Here is a 19374-nt window from a genome sequence, read left to right on the forward strand (position 1 = left end):
CATCTAAACAATTTGTCTGGCAAGTACCAGTTTTTTCCACCTCTTGTGCTGCTTATATTGGAGCAGCCTGTGTGTACATCACTTTGGACTTGCATATGTGATGTGTATGAGCAGTTGGAGAAAAAAAAAGTATGCAGGCACGAGTCTCAAAGAAGGGTATTTTAATGTTTGTCAAAAATGAAACAAACAGGAATGCAATCAATAAATGCATAATGTTAAACTAAAACAGAACAATGGACTAACACATGAACACAAGCAGTTGAAAACAGATGGCAGGAATCACACACACACACACACACACACACACACACACACACACACACACACACACACACACTAACCAATAATCAGACAAGAAAATGGGTTTATACATGAACTCCGATTGTGGTTGCATATGAAACAAGTGACCCTAATGATAAGTGCTAACAAAGTAGCATCTCTTGAAACACAGAACTGAAAACAAAAACACAGTTCACACATATCAGGGAAAAATGAGGGATTGTTGCAGTACCCCAGCTGCATATGTCAGAGGAACAATGGACCCCAGGCCAGCACTGCATGGCAGAACCTGAGGACCAGATGGACTGAGATGGGCCAAAAGTACATCTCCCAAAGAGGGGAGAGTGGGGCCCAGACCCTGTGCCACACCTGGGGATGGCATAGTAGGAAGCTGGTCTGGTGCAGGGGGACAGGGCCAAGCTGGACTCGGGGCTCTGCAGTAGACTGTACAACATGCCTTGTGGAGGCAGGTTAAAAGGGACACGGACTGTGACAAGTACAGGAACTAGTGGGAAGACGAGGGGATACAAGGGGAGAGATAGCAACAGCAAGGGTAACAGTAACAGAGAAAGTGACTAGTACGAGGATGGCCAGGAAAAGTGGTGAGGATCTGGTGACAGACTAGCAATCGGAGCTAGCTGACTCTGGACTTGGGGACAGAATCCCAAAAGCTAGGTGCAACAGTCCATGGCAAGTAGGAAGAAGTGCCTGCTGGGGTGCAGAGAGGTGCACAGGACACACAGGGGGATGCATCAGGCAAGGCATAGAGAAGCACATCGAACAGCAGGGACTGCATCTGAAAAAGAACTTGATACAGTGCCTGGCAGTGCACCCACAAAAATGCAGGATACACCAGGAACTGCATCTGGAGAAGCGCCTGTCATTGTGCTGAGAGGTGCACCCACTGGAGCAAAGAGTGCACAGGACATGGCAAGGACTGAGTTTGAAGGCATGCCTGCAATTGTACTTAGGTGGTCCTCCTTGGGGCTTGCAGGTGTGTTGGCCTGCTCCTTAATCACAACTGTAATGAGAGGGGGTGGATTAACAAAGCAAACCCCCCCACCCTCAGAGTTCACTTCACCACACAGAGGACAAAAGAGGACTGGTCAGTCCAAAGAGAGTCTGCCCTGGGAGTCCCAGAATCCCCCCAAAAACTCCAGGGGAATCTTCCTCCTCTGAGCTCAGAGGAGCGAAGGGTTGCTTTGGCTCAAGAGTAGGCACAGACCAGATCTTTTTTCTTTTTCCAAGCCTGACTGGGAGACAGGTGCTGTGGAGAAGCGGTGCTGCTGGCCATCTCTTCCCCTACTGGCTCTGGAGGTTCACCCGGGGGCTGACATCCCTCATAAGCTCCCAAGAAGACAGGTAAGTCCATAGATAGGCAGGTCAGCTGTGTATCTTTCCTGTTCGTAGAATCCCTTCTGAGCAACTGGTTGATTATGCTGACCAGCTTGTGAGCAGCATGTTTCCACCCCTCTTCTGCCTGCTTAGTGTCCTCAAGAAGTCTCATCCAAAATCTCACTCCTGCTATTAAAAACACGCTGCATACCTTTGTTAGTCAGTTATTCTGTGATATGTACAAGCAACTGGAGAACGTGGCATGCAGGCACGAATCTCAAAGGAACACATTTAATGGTGAAAGAAAATTAAACATAGGAATGCAAATGAAAAATGTATAACAGTGAACTAAAATAGAGAACAACAGACCAACACATGAGCACAAACACTTGTAAACAGCCAGCAGGAACCATACACACCACACGAGAACAGTAACCAACCAACAATCAGCCACGAAAAGAGAGGTATATATACGAACACCGATTGTGGTTAAATACACAACAGGTGACAGGTGACCCCTTGATTAGAGCTAACAAGGGGTTAGGGTTAGGGCTAGAAAAGCAGACAAATACATGGTGACGTCAAAAACTGAGCTCAGAACAAAAACACAGAGTCATGTGGCTCAGTTCACATAGAAAAGAGGAAAGAGATGGGGACCGTTAGAGAATAGTGTGTATACCTTAATGCAGATGCAGAAAGGAGATGAATGTATCACCTTCTGTATAGTTAATAGATGCCATGTGGCCTTGCCAACTCTCCATCCAAGCCTTCATCAAGGAAATGCTCCAGGACATGCTTCAAATCTTCATCATGGTTTAGATATGACATCCTGCTCTACTCGGCACACCTAAAGGAACATGCCATCTACAATGTGTGCACAATTATTAGGTAAGAGAGTATTTTGACCATATCTTCATTTTTATGCATATTTTCCATCTCCAAGCTGTATAAACTTGAATTCTTATTGGATTTAAGCATATCAGGTGATGTGTATTTGTCTTATGAGGGAGGGTGTGGCATAAGGAGATCAACACACTATATCAAGATATGTATAATTATTAGGCATCTTTCAGAGGGATGCAGCACTCTTAAAATTACTACAATACTGGGGTGTGATCACAGAACCATCAAATGTTTTGCTGCAAATAGTCAACAGGTTTACCAGAAAAAAGGCACAAATTGACTGCCAAAGATTTGAAAAGCATCAAATGTAAAGCAAACAGGAACCCATTATTCTCCAGTACTGTCATATTCCAGAACTGCAACCTACCTGTAGTGCCCAAAAGTATAAGGATCGGATGCAGTGGTGTCAAGCACGCGACCACTGGACTCTAAAGCAGTGGAGATGTTTTCTCTGGAGTGAAGAATCATGCCTCTCTGTCTGGCAATCTGATGGATGATTCTGGGGGGGGGTTTGATGTGGGGTTGTTTTTCAGGAATTGGGCTCAGCCCCTTAGTTCCAGTGAAAGGAATTGTTAATACTTCAGCATACCAAGAGATTTTGGACAATTTCATGCTCCCAACTTTGTGGGAACAGTTTGGGGATGGCCCTGTTCCAACATGGAAGATAACCGCAGCAGACAACAGAACAGCAACTATTTCCTGTTAAAATGGACCTTGACCATTGTAACCTGGAATATATACCCATTAGCTGCCAGCTCACTCCTTGGCAGGCTAGGTGGGCACTGTTCTTTACTAGTTAATAGCCTCACATTACTTCCTCAACTACCTTATTTGGGTTATACATCCTGGTTTCTGTACATTCGTATTGTGACAATGTTTATTGTACAAAGGTTTTATTATTATTTATGGAGTGTAAAGTGATTGTTGTATTAATTGAACTGAATTGATGTTGCTGTCCTAAAACCCCATGTTATTTGTTGAATAATAAAATACATGTAAGGACCCTCTGCCATCTGCTGGTACAAACATGTAAATAGCAAGAACTTCTAATGACTGATTTGATGGCTGACTGTCATGTTTAGCTGGAGAACATCAGTGTTCATAATTTCAACATAAACAATTAAAACATACTACAGCATTTCAAGAAGATACACACTTTAATATATCCAACATAACGTATATTTAATATATAGTTTACTTTATCTTTATATAATATGAACATTTTATCCATTTATCTTGTTTTTCCAGTGCATTTTGTATTAAATTAGCTTTCCCAAATAATGAGACCTAATATTCCATGTTTTAAGATCATTGGACAATATATCAAACAATATCTATCTTCATGTTTTTAAAAAGAATTTCATTCTGAAAACATACAAAATAACATTTCATGCAGAAAATCAAGGCCTCATTCATAAAGAAAATTAATCTAGTAAAATACCATCACATATATATTTCTACCATCACACAAAGTAGGATTTGCATGGTTTATTGTATAATAGTCTATTATTTAATGACAAGAGAAGGAATCTATAATTCCTCTATAAATTTGTATTGAACACCTTAGTGATTATATTGTAAGACCACTGCCCAAAGAAAAACTCCTTTAGCTGTTCTTTAGCAACTTTTGGACCTGCAACTACAACCATTTTTGTCAATGTAATGTAATCCAAAGTGAGGCCTGATCGTGGTCCATGGCATGAAAAAAAGCTTTTCCTTTGAACTGTATTTGGGTCTTCAACAGACATTCTGAATGATCATCAAGGAGCCAATAATATGTAATATGCAGCAGGAAGTTATACATCTCTATTTACTTGAATTTTAAGTAAAATCAGCATAGCAGTATAGTACTAGTATTCAAATTAGGACTGCAGTGACTTTTTACAGTGCAGCCATTTTAAGGAATGCTTTTTGAGGAGTTACATGTCAGTTAAAAAAAGAACCTGCTCATTATTAAAAGCCTGAACAGCAATATGAACAGCAGTGTCAAGAACACATTCTAATTTGAAAGGTTTTGAAAGCTTGTGGTGTAGTGTTAGTGGAGAAATGAAGTTCAGTGTGTATCAGTTTTATGGGTTTTTTTCCATATCTCAGGTTCAATTGCCTTTGTTCAATAATTAATTTAGGACTGTCCATTTACGTAACCAGTTTGACAGTGCTTGGATTTAAAATAACAATTCAGCTTCCTTACACAGTGTTCAGAACAGACATACTTTAAATAGATTTAAATACAAAGTTATGGTCACTAAAATACTTTTTTCTGTTCTAATGGAAAGGAGAACATATAAAATAAACTAATAACAAAGGCATGCTACCACCGAAGTTCTGTTTAAACATGATGAAATACTGTTTCTTGTACCATGTAAGTACCCTTTAAACACCATAGGCACTCTGTAGGTGATCCGGGAACTATAAATCTTACCTGCTAAATGTGCTGACAACAAGGTCATGTTTTTAACACTTACATTTTTTATACCCTTTCAGTATGGAGAAGACTTATGTAAACAGGAACACAACAACGGCACCACAGTGAGTGTGTTAAAGGGTGTCCCAGATTTCAGGTTGCTTTCCAAGGGGTTTCCACTGGATCCCTAATGATGTGTAACAGAGCGGAACACTTGTTTTCTTTATCTATCTGTCATTCAGCTTGGGCGAATCTGTCCCTTCCTCATCCTCATCCTTGTCATCTTTTGCCCCAATTAATCGCTGTCGTGCAAAGTCTTCAAAGATTATGTCATCATCACTGGGGAAAAACAGATAAAATGAGACAAAGGGGAGAATTTATAGTATAGTAGAAGAGTATGGAGAAATATGTATTACATAAGAGTTGTATATGGTGATTTAGAAATAAGTGTTTTATAGACTATGTATGTAACTAAAATCCAGGATGCCACTCTATACATGTTGAAATAAAAACAATAAAATAAAAAAAGACTTTTAGAGCATCAAAGAATCCTTCTGTGCAATCTTGTAAATATGTTTGAGTAATGATCAAACAATGTTACAATGACCTCAAAAAGGTCATTATGAGAATATTCAACCCATTTTCAACTATTACAATAATTCTACAATAACTGTTATAAATTTAACTATTTAACCAAAGTTATTTTGGTCAAATTTCACAAAATCTACAGCAGAGGTAGTAGGTCCTCAAGGTCTAGGTCCTACATATTTTCCAACTTCCCTTCATGTAGAAGTCAGGTGTGATGACAGTAGCCAAATAGTTCTATTAGTCATTCAATTAAATACAATGGATTACAAAATCAAAGCACCAGATTTGGATTTGAGAACCATATTTGAATACCACTGACCTACAGTGATCTTTCAACTTTAACCAGCATAATAGAAGGTTTTTAATCAAATAAATTAAAAGACAAGAGTTGGAGGAATGCTGGTATATTTTAGGATAGAATTCAACATTGAATACACTTGTCAGCACTGATATAAATAAAAAGAAAACAAATAGGAACTTTACTTACTTTGTGTCAAACTCAATTAGGTTTGTATCAATGGGTGCATCATTTTCTGGGGCTACCAAAAAAAGAGAAACAATAAATGGTAACTTCTGGGTGGCAGTCAGAGTAGAATAGCAGTTTGGAAAGAAAGCACATTTAATGACCACCAATGCTTACTCTACTGCATCTGATTATTAAATGTTTACCCTTGCATTGCATTGTTTGAAGGGCTTTGTTGGTATTGATGTTTTCTAAATAAAAAATTACAATGTCTGTTCAGCAGTTGAGGTTAATCTATAGATTGGCACATTAAGAATTTGTAATAGAATTGTAGTAGAATTGTAGTAGAATTAGTCTTTCAAATGCAGTTGTTAAGAATGAATGAATGAATGACTGAATGTAGTTACATTTATATAGCACCTTTCAAGGGACACAGCTTTTACATCCAGTCACATGCCAATGAGAAGCAGCAGCCAATATGATACATATGTAATAATAATAAAATAAAAATATTAATAAAAATACAATTAAAATTTTTAATAATCATAAAAAACTAAAGAAAAAGTGGCATGACCAGAACATGACAATCAAATGTTGCTAGCTGCAAATAATAGGAATAAAATCTAGATCTTGGTGGCAACAGGAAACAGGAGGCATAAAGGTGATGAGTGCTGATAAAAGTATGAACATTTCAAGGAATTTAACCCCTTCGATTCCATAAGTATTATTTACTTATTAATACTTAGTCATGTTATTCAGTAATTTCTGTGAATTATTCATTAACACTAGTATGAAAGGCATGTACAGTAAGTCCCCACTATATGTGACCAGTACACACCTCATACCACATATACCATATAAAATAGTGAACCACATATATACCTATATTTCCTATATGCACATATCTATCACACTTTTTTTCTCAGAAATAAAAAAAAGTCTCTAGTAACTACAAATAAAGTTCAGCAGTCATAAACATCAGTTAAAGAAATTATAACAATTTAGTACGTGTCTGTCTTTCTTTTTTCTTTCTCCCTCTCGCTCTCTCTCTCTCTCTCTCTCTCTCTCTCTCTCTTTCTCTCTCTCTCTTTCTCTCAGAGTTACTTAAGTAACTTAGACATGAGTCTAAAACCAGCAGTGGAGTTCAAGGGGTTAAAAAAAAGTTACAATTCCCCAAAGGCTTTATGATTTAGGTAACACACTATCTAGTCATTTATTGCTTCATTAAGTAATCAAATTAAGTCAGTTCAAATGAATATAGTAAGACACACACCATCTCTGTAGATAGATTCCTCTACAGGTTTAGGGTGCATTAATGTGAAGGGCAACTCTACTGCAACATCACTAGAACAAACAAGCAGATAAAAAGACAGTAAGAGAATTAATAATTCAGACATGAACCTACAAATTTACAGGTCAAATCAGCAGCTATATCTACAAATCAGCAGCTACAACATCTCTGTTCTCTTACATCTAAAAAAAACTAAATATTTGGTTATTTTTTAAATAAGCCTGTCCGGCTACCTGATGACTCTGTTAAAGATTTCAGAATAAGCTTATAACAAATAAAAAAATGTAAATGCTATTTAGTACGCATATTGGTGTTTTTTAAATATACATGTTATGATTCATTGTAATATTAATATTCAATAAAATATAAAAATATTTTAATTTAATTTTAATTTCAATGTAAAATTTGTTTTTCTACCATTTTGTCAATTAAATTATTTTGCTGTACATTGAAGCGCCAGTGTTTAAAAATGAAAAGCAGTGTTTAAAAATGAAAACTTCATCATGAGTCAGGTATAATGCTTGACTCTTCATTTTGGTGTATGTTTTGAATCAGTTATAGTCATGGATAATGCTTGACTGACTTAAAAGGCAGTAATTAAAATACACGTAAACTTATATTTTCTAAAGTTTTCTGTTTCACAGACTTTTAGACTGCTTGAGGCTTCACTTGGTATATACCAAAGTATATTGTTAAAACCCATAATCCTCACATTGCCAGAGCTAACTACAAAACAATTGTAGGGACCCTAAAAAGGGGGGGGGTAATGTTTATTGTGCTTGTTTTTTTTTTTATTATCATTATTATTATTATTGTACTGAGTGTTAAATACTCAGCTTCCCAGCTTCCCAGCACCAATTTTCTGGTTGGAACTGCCAGCCTTTGAGCAAATTGAGCAATAAGATGACTGCTAGGGTTGAGTGACATTTTTACTGACCTATCTATGATGAGGAGGAGTGAATAGACTGGAGGGTTGGGAAGGGCTAATTTTTTATTTATTTATTTTTTGATGCTCCAGAGAGAGAGATTGGCATCTTCCCCTGGACATAGCATTTTTGGAGACTTACTACATGCAGTATAAAGGCCCTAACAGTAACTTTTTCTCTGTGTTTCAAGTCTAACATTGTTCATTAGCATGAAAGTATAGTCTTCTCGCTGTTATATGCATTGTTTTCTTTTTTCTTTTTATTTTTGTTTTCTTTCTGTGAAGCAAGTTAGCCTCTCTGAGTTGAAAAGCTAGCTGAAACTACATGCTACACCACTGAAATAACACCCACTACTTCTTCCTACCAAAGAGGATTTGATTCTCTATACTACTACTCGTGTGGATGGATAAGGAGGACCAGTGTCCCAAAAAAAATTCATTGCATTTGTGTCATGTGCAAAGCAAGAGAAGATGCGATTAATTACTTGCCTCAGATGCTACGGCTCATATTCATATGCATCACAGACTCGTGAATATTGAATGAACCATGTTTCCTGTACAATCTATTCAGAGTTCTACAAATGTGCACCAACGTTTGGACCCCAACAAGTGATGATACAAATGCTTGTGAACACCTAAGAGCTAAGTTGGCCATAGCCAAGCTCAATTTACTTGTTGCATTTATTGTGTTGACAATTTATTATCGAGTGTTTCATTTACTAATTTCATTGTTTATTTAATTGACTATTTACAACCGAGGCCTCTGAGGATTAGAGAAAAATGGATATTAGTGAAATTTGGGTATTTTCTTTGTGTCTTTGAATTGTTTTCCCGTCAATTTTGGTGACATTAAGGAGTAATTACATAATTCAATACTTTATTGGATATGCCACTGAGGGCATATTTGTTTCATTATTTGTTTTCTGTTATTTTGCTTATTTCCTTCATTTTTGTGCAGGGTTTATTTTTTTAATAAAATTGTCATTCTGGTGGTATTTTCTAACCTGTATATTGTTTGTGTAATTAACCACTTAGGGTTAAAGGGAGTTATTACTATCAACGTAATAGTATTAGACACACTTTTTTGAGGCACTAACATTACATTGTGCTAACATATTATTTCTGAGATGTGCTCCCCCTAAATTATCCTTTTATTAGGGTGGCTTTAAAGAGGAGTTACACAATAAAACACAGTATGATCTTTAAGGGGTTTTTTTTCACGTGTAATTTTAATTTTGAATTATATAAATTACACCAGATTGCCTTTAGTCTTGCTTTTCCTTTTGAATACTGTTGTTTACCAGTTTTGTCTCATGAAGCAAAATCCCCTCTCACAATAGTTCCCTCATCATGTTTTGTAATCCACCTCCCCCAAGCACACAATCATTGTATTCCCCTAAGCAGACAATCATTGTCTGAACATTGTAAAAGCAAAATTATTGTACCTGGAGGCAAGGTCTCCGAGGAGCCTGAGAAGAAAAAAAGCAATAATGCTTAATACCGCACATATTTCACATGTAGTTTTAAGAAATTTGTCCAGGTTTTCTGATTACTTGCTTGGTGTACAGCCTTTTTCAAGTGTGATTTCTACTGAATGATGTAGCAACTTCTTTCCCCCTTTTTAAAATTTTGCAGCATTCTAGAATTCTACAGTGCAACTATGGAGGTTCATTGTAGGCTTGAGAAGTGCAAGACCAGACTGTCAAAATTGACAATTTTCAGTTTTCTAGCTTTGCAATCACAAGTATAATAATGCTGCACAAAGACACTCCAAATCTGATCTTGCCAGCATTTTAAGAAAAAAAAAAGGATGCACTTTTTTACAAGTCTTTTTAACACTGCAGTTTGTTTTCAAGTCCTTATGCTAACAGTTCGGTATCTATAAATCGCAATGTAAATAGTCCAGCACAAGAACATGTCTACGTTGCATAAAATTCATGTTAAGTAGCTTCCTTATACATGCAACCACGCCACCCACAAAAAAAAAAAAAAATACTAGAGAACATATGCTTAATTTATGTTATCTTCAACATGAGCTGTGGTTTTTCAAGATAGACATAAATTACTCTTCATCATTTGAATTAAAATTGATATGACATTGCATTGACGTTGATATAAAACTTAAAAGATCTGAATTTAAAAGCATCAGATGCCGCTGTCATGTAATCATTAGGTTTATAAATAGTACTGTGGCTAAACATGTTAAAAAATGAAGCAAAAACTTTACTCTAAAGCCACCTAACTGATTACAACATCAAACTTACCCACCACGAGACACAACCAACTTCACTTTGACTTTATAAGACACAATGATGCCCAGAATTTCCTTATTGGCACCCTCTTGTAACCTTAATGAGACAATCAGAAAATAGGGCATTGTCACAAGAGATCACATCAAATATATTTAAATGGACTAACTTTTGAGAGGGTACTCACAGCGTACTCGAGGCCAAGTTTGTGTCTTCGTGTTTGAGCTTTCCATCCAGGGCTAAACCACGCTTCTCTCGGTTATTGGCAAGGAAAGGGGTGAGAGTATACACTTTACAGAATGTGGCACTTGGGGCCACAATGTCACTAGATAGTCACAGACACAGAAGGAAAGGAATTAGTTGGACATGTGACTTTGTGCTTTGTATTGCTTCATTATATCTCTCTTGCATACATACTCTGATTCCTCTGTTGCCACTGGGCACTTGTACTGAGCATTGTTGAAGAGGCAAATATCAGCATATTGACGCACTGTAACATGAAAGTGAAAATATGTAGTCACATAAAATTTCCCAAATGTACTCTGTGTTTAAAATGTCAGGGTGTGTTGTGTAAAAACCTGAGATCTTCATTTTCTTCACAGTCTTGTTTGTGTTGTTCGTGACATGAACATTAACACTAATTGGCTCACCGTGGTAGTAAATCTGAATGATGCGGGGGGAGGGGGGGGGAATTAAGGGAACAAATATATATATATATATATATATAATTACAAAGAATTATAAAGAATAGAATAAATTATAAAGAATTAGTTTTAGTGGATTATCAAGTTAAATCCTGTGAATGCAAAACAATGGAAATCCTACATATATAGGATGATCTGTATTATTTAAAATGTAACACCCTTTTTCAACCACCAGGTGGTGTCTTAAACATTCTGCTCGAAATAACACCAATTTAATGATTGTTTATCATTCTCCCAGAGATCAGTGGGTCTCAGCCCAAGTCCTGAAGAGTTTCTAAAATTTATTTTTATTTATTTTTATTTTTATTTTTTTTTCCTCATATAGCACACCTTATCCAATTTTCAAGTAGTTAGTAAATGACAGAAAGTTATTAGTTATGACAGGAAAGGTAAAAATACTCAATTCTGTAGAATAAAGGAATAGGCCTGAGAAAAAGTGTGTGCTCTTCTGGTTCCACCCCTGGCTGGCTAAGTCACCTCTTTGTCCAGGGAAGCCTCCAGGTGTAAGGGTTTGTCTGACATGAGGAACTGCCTTGTTGTTTCTGCCATTGGCTGTGGACCTGGCTTCTCTGGAGCATACTGCACTTTTCTGATGATTAGACGCACTGAATTCCTGTGCCAAGAAAGAGACCTACAATGAAATACTTCAGTGAGAAACAGCATGTACTTTGTAATAAAAATAAAGCTTCTGTGAGATTCAGGCTACCATACGATAGCTATGGAACTTCTTTAATTACTGAAGAAGCATTTCAACAAAAGCAAATTTTATAAAGGTGTGATTTATTATTGTGAACACCACAGAGATTAGCATTTTCAGTGTTATTATGTTTTGCAATGTATGTTGCTCAGCTGTTTTTTAAAAGGGAACTGAAAGCAAAAATCTCATTACATTGAATGGCCTATATGGGTTAGATGTGTTAACATTAGATTACATGACACAAAGCAGGCATTTATATTCAGAGCAACTAACATTGTTTTCAGTACAACAATATGAATGTGCCCTGGGATTCAAATCCATGACCTTGGTGTTACTTGCCCTATACTCTACCAGGTGACCTACAGGAAGATATATGTAAAGGCAACTTGTTTTGCTATACTGGACAGAAATTTAAAATATTTCTGTTTCATTATTGTTATATTACCAGTCTGTTACACTTTTACACTGCATACACACTGGCTTACTCTCTACCCTTTGCCAAACTGCTGAGTCACATGACTGTTAATGATCATTTTCCAAATCCTGTGACACACCTAAAGGCCTAGTGGATGCCATCTAAATTCTTGTCTTTTGTCTTGAAGATAAGAAATTCTATACCTTAAGCATGTTGATAACTTCTGACTTAGACATTGCTAAAAGACAATGCATATAAACATATTTCAGCATTTGCTGTGACATCTTTTTATTTGACCAGTTCTCAAACTGTGAGTACAGTGTGTCATACTTTCAACTTAATTTTCATATTTAGTCCAATTAACAGCACTCATTACCTGTCCCATTAAGTTGGCAGAACAAGCATGCATTTAAAATGTCTTCTGAGGTGCATTTAAACTATGTAGTTTGCTGCACAACATACTGTACCTTTTGTGGATTTTCTCTTCAACATTTTCAGCACAGAAAGCTTTTACTTCAAAGTCAACCCCACATGCCTTTGCAGATTTGAAAGGGAAAAAAAAAAAAATTAAAATGAGTGTTTCATGCTGCAAGCTCTGAGAATCCACAAAATTAAAGTGTGTTGTTATTTATGACATAGCATACCTTTCCAGTGTCTTCTGGTCCAGGTTGCAATGTGACAGAACACGGTAAATTGGGTGGTATCTGTTAGAAAATCCACTAAATCCATTAAAATGTTATCCAAGGTGTTCATTACATTTCTAAAATGAATCATTTGCATCATATCATTATGAACAACATGTGTAATGAATAATACAGTGGCTAGGAATTAACCTCAAAGGTGAAGGGATAAGCATGCTCCCCAAGCTTTTTAATGAGTCGCTCTTGTAGACGTGTCAAGCTCTTCTTCTCCTCAGGCATGGGTGGGAATGCCTGTATATTGGCCACAAAGAGGTCCTTTCGAAATGTCAAGCCAAGAACATCTAAGTCCTCCCGCCCATAGCGGAAGGCACATGTCAGCGTTACAAAAACTGTGGATGAATGACAAGGAAGCCAGAGCCACTTAGTATTCAGCCTGCTCAGGGGCATGTTTGATTACCACTCTGAATGATAGTAGAGGACTGTGATTCACCAAGGTGGACACATACTAAATGTAATACAGTGGGGGCAGGTTTGTAAACATTTCTCCTCACCTTTTCTCTCCTTTAAGTACTCTGGATCAATTAAAACCACACCATCTGCAAAATGAATGAGGGGAATGAGTTATAGGCCCACGGGGCAGTCCACAGTCACAGTCTAAAATGCTCAGTCAGATAGCATCCAGCATACATGAAGCAATTTAATAAATTTCAGCAAAATGGGAAACTTTCTTTTGCTTCAGTTAGGTTTTTGTTTTTTTTCATAAAAGCAACAGTGAGTAAAAGCATATTTAATTGTAAGGCATACCAACAGGCTCTACAAGGTCCACGTGGTCAATAAAGTCTCTCTTACCAAGATACACAGTTAACTTTAAAAAGATGAAGAAAAACAGATTAATCCAACAAGAAATATGTTTACAAATTACATTAATATTATGATCTCAAAAATACTTAAATTAATGCAAAATCTGATGCTTATGTAACACTACTACAATGAATAGTTTTGAGAAACTATGCCAGTTTTTAACTAGTAAATTTTCCTATAATGATGATAACTAAATGATCATTCAATCTGTGTAAATCACACCATTGTTGTGATATCTCTGTAATGGGGCAGGGTTTTTGTAAAATCCCCTTCTTATCAAAAGCTGAAATGTCTGCAGAAACAGTAGTCCAGTTGCCAAGTGCATCTTGCCTCATATCGGCTGGCTATGGTCAGATGTATTGTGCACAGGTTAGATTCCATAAAAGATTTCACTATGACATGATTGAGAATAACAGATGTTCGCTTACCTTTCCATTTGGACTCGCCTTCTTGAAAACCCTGTGGGAAAAAAAAATGAATGGCAGATTAAGAAATGGTGATATTCTATTTTAATGTGAGAATACACATAAGAAATTAAAATTCTCTGAAGCTTCAGAGTGTCCCTTTAGTCAGTAACATTTAAAGGTTAGTGAGATTAATGAGTTTAAAGAGCTAATGAGCCAGTCAAAAAATGATCTCTAGAGAGGGTTTCTGTTTACTCTGAACAGAAATGGACGTTCTATACAGCTAGGAAGATCACTAATATATGCAGGACATTTCTTTCTCCATGGTATTACTTTAATTCACAAGGGTCTGGAGTAAATGGGTTTGACTGCATGAATCATTGGCATTTCAAATGTATGTTTTAAAACAACTGATTGAAATATTCTGAAACTTAACTGAGTTTTCTTACTCCGTATTTATTTGTAATGAAGATGTCAGTTTTTAAAATTTCAGTGCTGGATTTCATAAACTATACACATGCCATAAGGTGCCTTCATGCAAATGATATTAAGATTCACATTCAGCCTGCTCAGGGACATATTTGATAGTAAAAACGAAAGAACGTGTTAATAGAATATAATTTGATTAGTCAGATAGGTGAGGTAGAACAAAAATGTAGACTGCTTAATGGGCCCTGAGAACTGGGTAGATAAACACTGATATAGGTTACAAGCCAAAGTCAAATTTATTTATATGGCACTTTTTATGACAGTTGTTGTCACAAAGCAACTTTAACAAATGCCCAGTCCAAGTCCCCAGTGAGCAAGCCAAAGCTGACAGTGGTAAGGTAAAACACCCTAAGAGCATGAGGAAGGAACCTTGAAAGGAACAAAGAATCAAAGGGGCAACCCTTCCTCCTATTGTTTATACTGTACAGCAGAACGAGAACCAAATAAGCAATGTGATATGTTGTGCAGTTATACTAGTTGTGTAATGTATAGTTAGCAAAGTTAGCTCACTGCTTCCTTGGGTGCTTATTAGTAAGGATTTCTGAGCTGTTTTATTCACTTCATCTTGCTTCTCCTACTTCTACTCTTTTCTCAATCTGATAGATTTCAGCACAGGTTATTACAGGCAGTCTGGGTTTGTAGTAGGAGTGTCTATTGACAAATCTCATTAACATCATTATCTATGTTTGGTTGAACAACATTAGCATGGTTAGAAAATTCACAACTTTCCTAGATTCCAGCACTGCACTGATTTGTGCAGCATTTGAGTTCAGAATGCTGAGGCACTGTATCTAGGAACCTACGACAACGTCAAGGCCCTCTATCAAAGTATCACTTAGTTCACCCTAGAGGATAATACCAATAAAGTAAATTAAGTATTCTTCTGGTGTGACCATATATATGGTAAGAAGCCTCATCCATCCTCATCAATCTGTTTGTTACACTGCCAGGCTAAAGCCCTTTGAAGATATCAGTGATACTGATTCCATGATAACACTGATAACACTGATGTTATGAAAAAAGGAGAATCCTGGTATTTTTGTTTATTCAATTTGGCCTGTCAAATGTAATACAAAGTTCACAAAGTGGAGAGAAGAGCAAGTAGCATATGTCACAGAAAAGGCTCAAAATAAAAGTTAACATCAATACCCTAGCCCATCATCTAAAGAGGAAGACATCTAATAAATTTTTCATAGCCACTATTTCATGCATCATTATTCCACAAAATAGCTGTCTTCTAGAGCTGTTTAGGTTAATTAGCACCATAACATGCAATTAAACCAGCAAGATAATTAGGTAATTATTCAGAGAACACATATTCAAATTGTATATAGAAAAATGGCACTGACATTTCTTAGTAATGTGTGCCCCACAGCCAAATAAGAAAGGGAACAGAATGAAAATTGATGATTAAAGGGAACAAAGTTCATTGGAGGGAATAAATAGAAAATGTATTTTTAAAAATGCCTAAACATACCAGGATAAGAAACAGAAGTAATGTTTGACAATGAGAAATAATACATTCCTTAAAAATATGGAAAAGCATGTGACAAACAAAGAAAGGAAGGATACCACAGCTCATACTGAGTCTATTCAGTCCTTTCCACCACAAGAGTCTAATTTTCCCTAGTCTAGTTAATGGCTTCAGATGCAATTATCTAGCCCTCCTATCTGTTAGGCTCTAATGGTGCCATAAATTTGCCTTGGTGTCTCCACAAATCTCACTGGGCTCCTGTACATAGTCTTTGCTTTACTGACTAATAGGAGGAGAGTTCTCATAATTGGAGAACACTGATTTTCAGGAAATGTTTTTAGTACAATATGGCAGATTTTCTGTAGCTGTGGCATATTATCTGTGCTATTATTTATCTTGTGGAAAAAAAAATGTAATCATATTGTGTACTGCAGTTTCATGCGAAACAATGTGCCTATACACACTAAGCCATTAGCTTATCACCGATTTCATGTGCATAGCTGTCTCATCTTGCACTCAATACAGTCTCCATCTAATGATTATTATAGTTGTTTGTTGGATAGCCCTCCAGACTAGCTAAACATCTCCCACATCGCTGCACACTCATTCATGTCCTCTGACACTAGACTGTTGGTGGCCCACAGACCTGAATTTTAGTGTCATGGCCAGAAAAGCTCTGAAATACCACAGCTCAGCATTTTCATAATTATGAAAATACCATTTCTTCCTTCAAAACCTTGCCTTTGACATGTCCAATTACTAAACCATGATCTAAACAAGACATTAGTGTTTTATCACAAACATTAGGATTTATTATATAACATTTGTTTTTGGTGAGGCTCCCTGGTGCAGCTGCTGTTTTTGTTTTTTTTTAATATGTTTAATGTACATTTGAGACACAATGTTGACTGAAAAATTCAATGCTATTTCAGAGGATCTAAATATTCAGATGGCTTAAGGTATCTTGTCAATGTGCCCTGTCCAAGATGTCACTTCATGCAGATGACCGAGCCTTATTTATTCACTTTTTGAAGTGAATCAATTTCAAAACTTATCAGGAACCTGGACCAATCAGGTGAAATTTTTAATTAAAATATAATTTTAACTATAGAGTATATAAAGTCTGTTTGCATCTTCAGCTATACTGTTGCTGAATAAAACAAACTGGAATTGCATAAGTGGTAATTTTGTGACTTGTAAATAAGAAATGCCCTTAGTGAAAAGATGGTGGAGGATATGAAAGTTGTGGTGAAATCTAAATCACCAATTTAGCTGGACTGTGGACACAGTTCCTGGGGAATATTTGGCCATGCCTTCCAGTCCTGAAGGCTAATGAGAAAAAAAAAAATTAAGCGTGCTATAGAGTCTCATTTATCCGCATTTTTTTAGTAACGAAAAACATTTTTACTCTGTTTTGGAGTCAAAGTTCTCCCTGAATTATTTTTCTCCTTACTCTAGCTACCCCAGAGTGTAATGTACAAAAAAAATCTGAATCTCCATCTCGCGGTCAAAGCTGGTATAGCATGCAACGTTAACGCATTCGCATTTTTCTCTTTTTCCTTCCAGGACGCTTCACGAAAAAATTCTCAGAGGAGCTAATGGCTAATATTTAGCCCACTATACCAGGTTTGACCACGAGGAGCAATTTAGTTTTGTGGACTCAAGGACCAGAAGTAATGAAAAAGGAAGGTTGGACATCGTTAAAGGTGAGTCATATTGTTTAGTCGCTCGTTTGTATTAAAATAGTTATAACAGGTGACATTATAGATGACAGAGTTAGCTTATTAAGTTTAGATAAAATGAACATTTTCAGGCATTAACGGTAGGAGATTTGTAACTTATAATAGCTAACCAGAGCAATCCTTTTGATTAGCTAGGCTCTGTAGTTTAAAGAGTTTGCGGGTCAGGGGCTCAGATGTTCTGTTCCGTTTAAAAGGTTAATGTTTTGCTTCAGAATGATCAACTGTGATAGAGCTGACATAAAACGACATTATGTTATATCCAAATTGAACAAATTTGTGGAATGCCACCGATGGTTTAATGTTTTGTTTTGTTTTTTACTTTTTTATTGACAAATACACCCGGTTTAAGCAAAGACTTAATATTTACAGTGTTGACCCTTCTTTTTTAAGACTTTTCTCCTTGGCATGCTGGATATCAGATTCTGGGCAAAATCTTGACTGATGGCAACCCATTCTTGCCTAATCAGTTCTTGGAGTTGATCACAGTTTCTGTGTTTTTGTTTGTTCACCCTCTTTTTGAGGATGACCACAGGTTCTCAATGAGATTGAGATCTGGGGAGTTTCCTGGCCATGGACCCTAAATTTCAATGTTTTGTTCACCAGGCCACTTGGTTATCACTTCGCATTGTGACATGGTGCGCCGTCATGCTGGAAAAAGCATTGTTCATCACCAAATTGCTCCTGGATCCTTGGGAGAATATGCACTTGAAAGATGTTTTGATACCATTCCTTATTTATGGCAGTGTTCTTAGGCAGAATTTTGAGCAAACGCACTCATTTGTCCAGATGTCCCAAGCAGTCTGAAGGGGGATTTATCAGAGAAAATAACTCTTACATCTATGTCTCTATTCCACCATTGTGAAGCCACTGCATGGCCACTGACTCGCTTGTTGTGCCAAAAGATGGCAGAAAGCATCACCAGCATGGACTCTCTACTCCAACGTTTCCAAGTTCTGCTCATTGGGACAGCATTGCACATTTTGCATGAGTTCCTTAGCCCACAAACCTGATTCAAAATAACAGCTCATCAGAAGAATACAACACTACATAAACGCTGCATGTCCAAAGACACACTTAAAGTGGAGCAGGACTGGGAAATCGTGCTTTACTCATTCCTAAATACTCTACACCTGTTTGACACACTATATTAGTTCATACTAAGATTTTGCAATTTACAGCAGCTAAAGTTGGTAGAGTAGGCTAACTATTAGCCATTAGCTCCTCTGAAGAAAAAAAAAAAAGTGAAATGTCCTGGAGGGGTAAGGGGGAAAATATTCAAAAGAAGCTAATGTCTAACAATTAGCATGCTATACCAGCTTCAACCACCAAGTGGCATTCTTTTTTTTCTCATTGCCCTTAGGGAAGAAAACAAAATTGAGGGAGAACTTTGACTTCAGAATACATTAAAATGTTTCTTAGGTAGGTTGAAACAAAATTGAGGGAGAACGTTGACTCCAAAACACACTTTAAAAAATGTGTTACCCTTTGGGGAAGCTAGAGTAGGGAGAAA

At 36.8% G+C, this 19374-nt stretch overlaps 1 protein-coding gene across 3 annotated transcripts in view; it reads right to left on the reverse strand.

Annotated features, from left to right (window-relative positions):
- Positions 1 to 3674: 3674 nt before the first annotated feature.
- arrb1 (arrestin, beta 1) overlaps positions 3675 to 19374 on the reverse strand; it is a 28574-nt gene continuing 12874 nt past the window's right edge. Inside the window, exons 2-16 of one of the 3 annotated variants that reach the window (XM_027005764.2) lie at positions 14184 to 14214; positions 13699 to 13759; positions 13446 to 13490; positions 13087 to 13283; positions 12898 to 12957; positions 12721 to 12788; positions 11619 to 11754; positions 11016 to 11100; positions 10855 to 10927; positions 10625 to 10762; positions 10453 to 10536; positions 9634 to 9657; positions 7246 to 7316; positions 5997 to 6048; positions 3675 to 5260 (exon numbers count right to left, since the gene is read on the reverse strand). In XM_027005764.2, coding sequence (XP_026861565.1) covers positions 5149 to 5260; positions 5997 to 6048; positions 7246 to 7316; positions 9634 to 9657; positions 10453 to 10536; positions 10625 to 10762; positions 10855 to 10927; positions 11016 to 11100; positions 11619 to 11754; positions 12721 to 12788; positions 12898 to 12957; positions 13087 to 13283; positions 13446 to 13490; positions 13699 to 13759; positions 14184 to 14214 — 1237 coding nt within the window. In that variant the 3' untranslated portion in view covers positions 3675 to 5148. Of the gene's footprint in view, positions 5261 to 5996; positions 6049 to 7245; positions 7317 to 9633; positions 9658 to 10452; positions 10537 to 10624; positions 10763 to 10854; positions 10928 to 11015; positions 11101 to 11618; positions 11773 to 12720; positions 12789 to 12897; positions 12958 to 13086; positions 13284 to 13445; positions 13491 to 13698; positions 13760 to 14183; positions 14215 to 19374 lie in introns of all 3 variants that reach the window. The other 2 variants (XM_027005763.2, XM_027005765.2) reach the window with 2 other exon arrangements.

The sequence above is a fragment of the Electrophorus electricus genome, chromosome 15, assembly GCF_013358815.1.
Source record: "Electrophorus electricus isolate fEleEle1 chromosome 15, fEleEle1.pri, whole genome shotgun sequence".
Lineage (NCBI taxonomy): Eukaryota > Metazoa > Chordata > Actinopteri > Gymnotiformes > Gymnotidae > Electrophorus > Electrophorus electricus.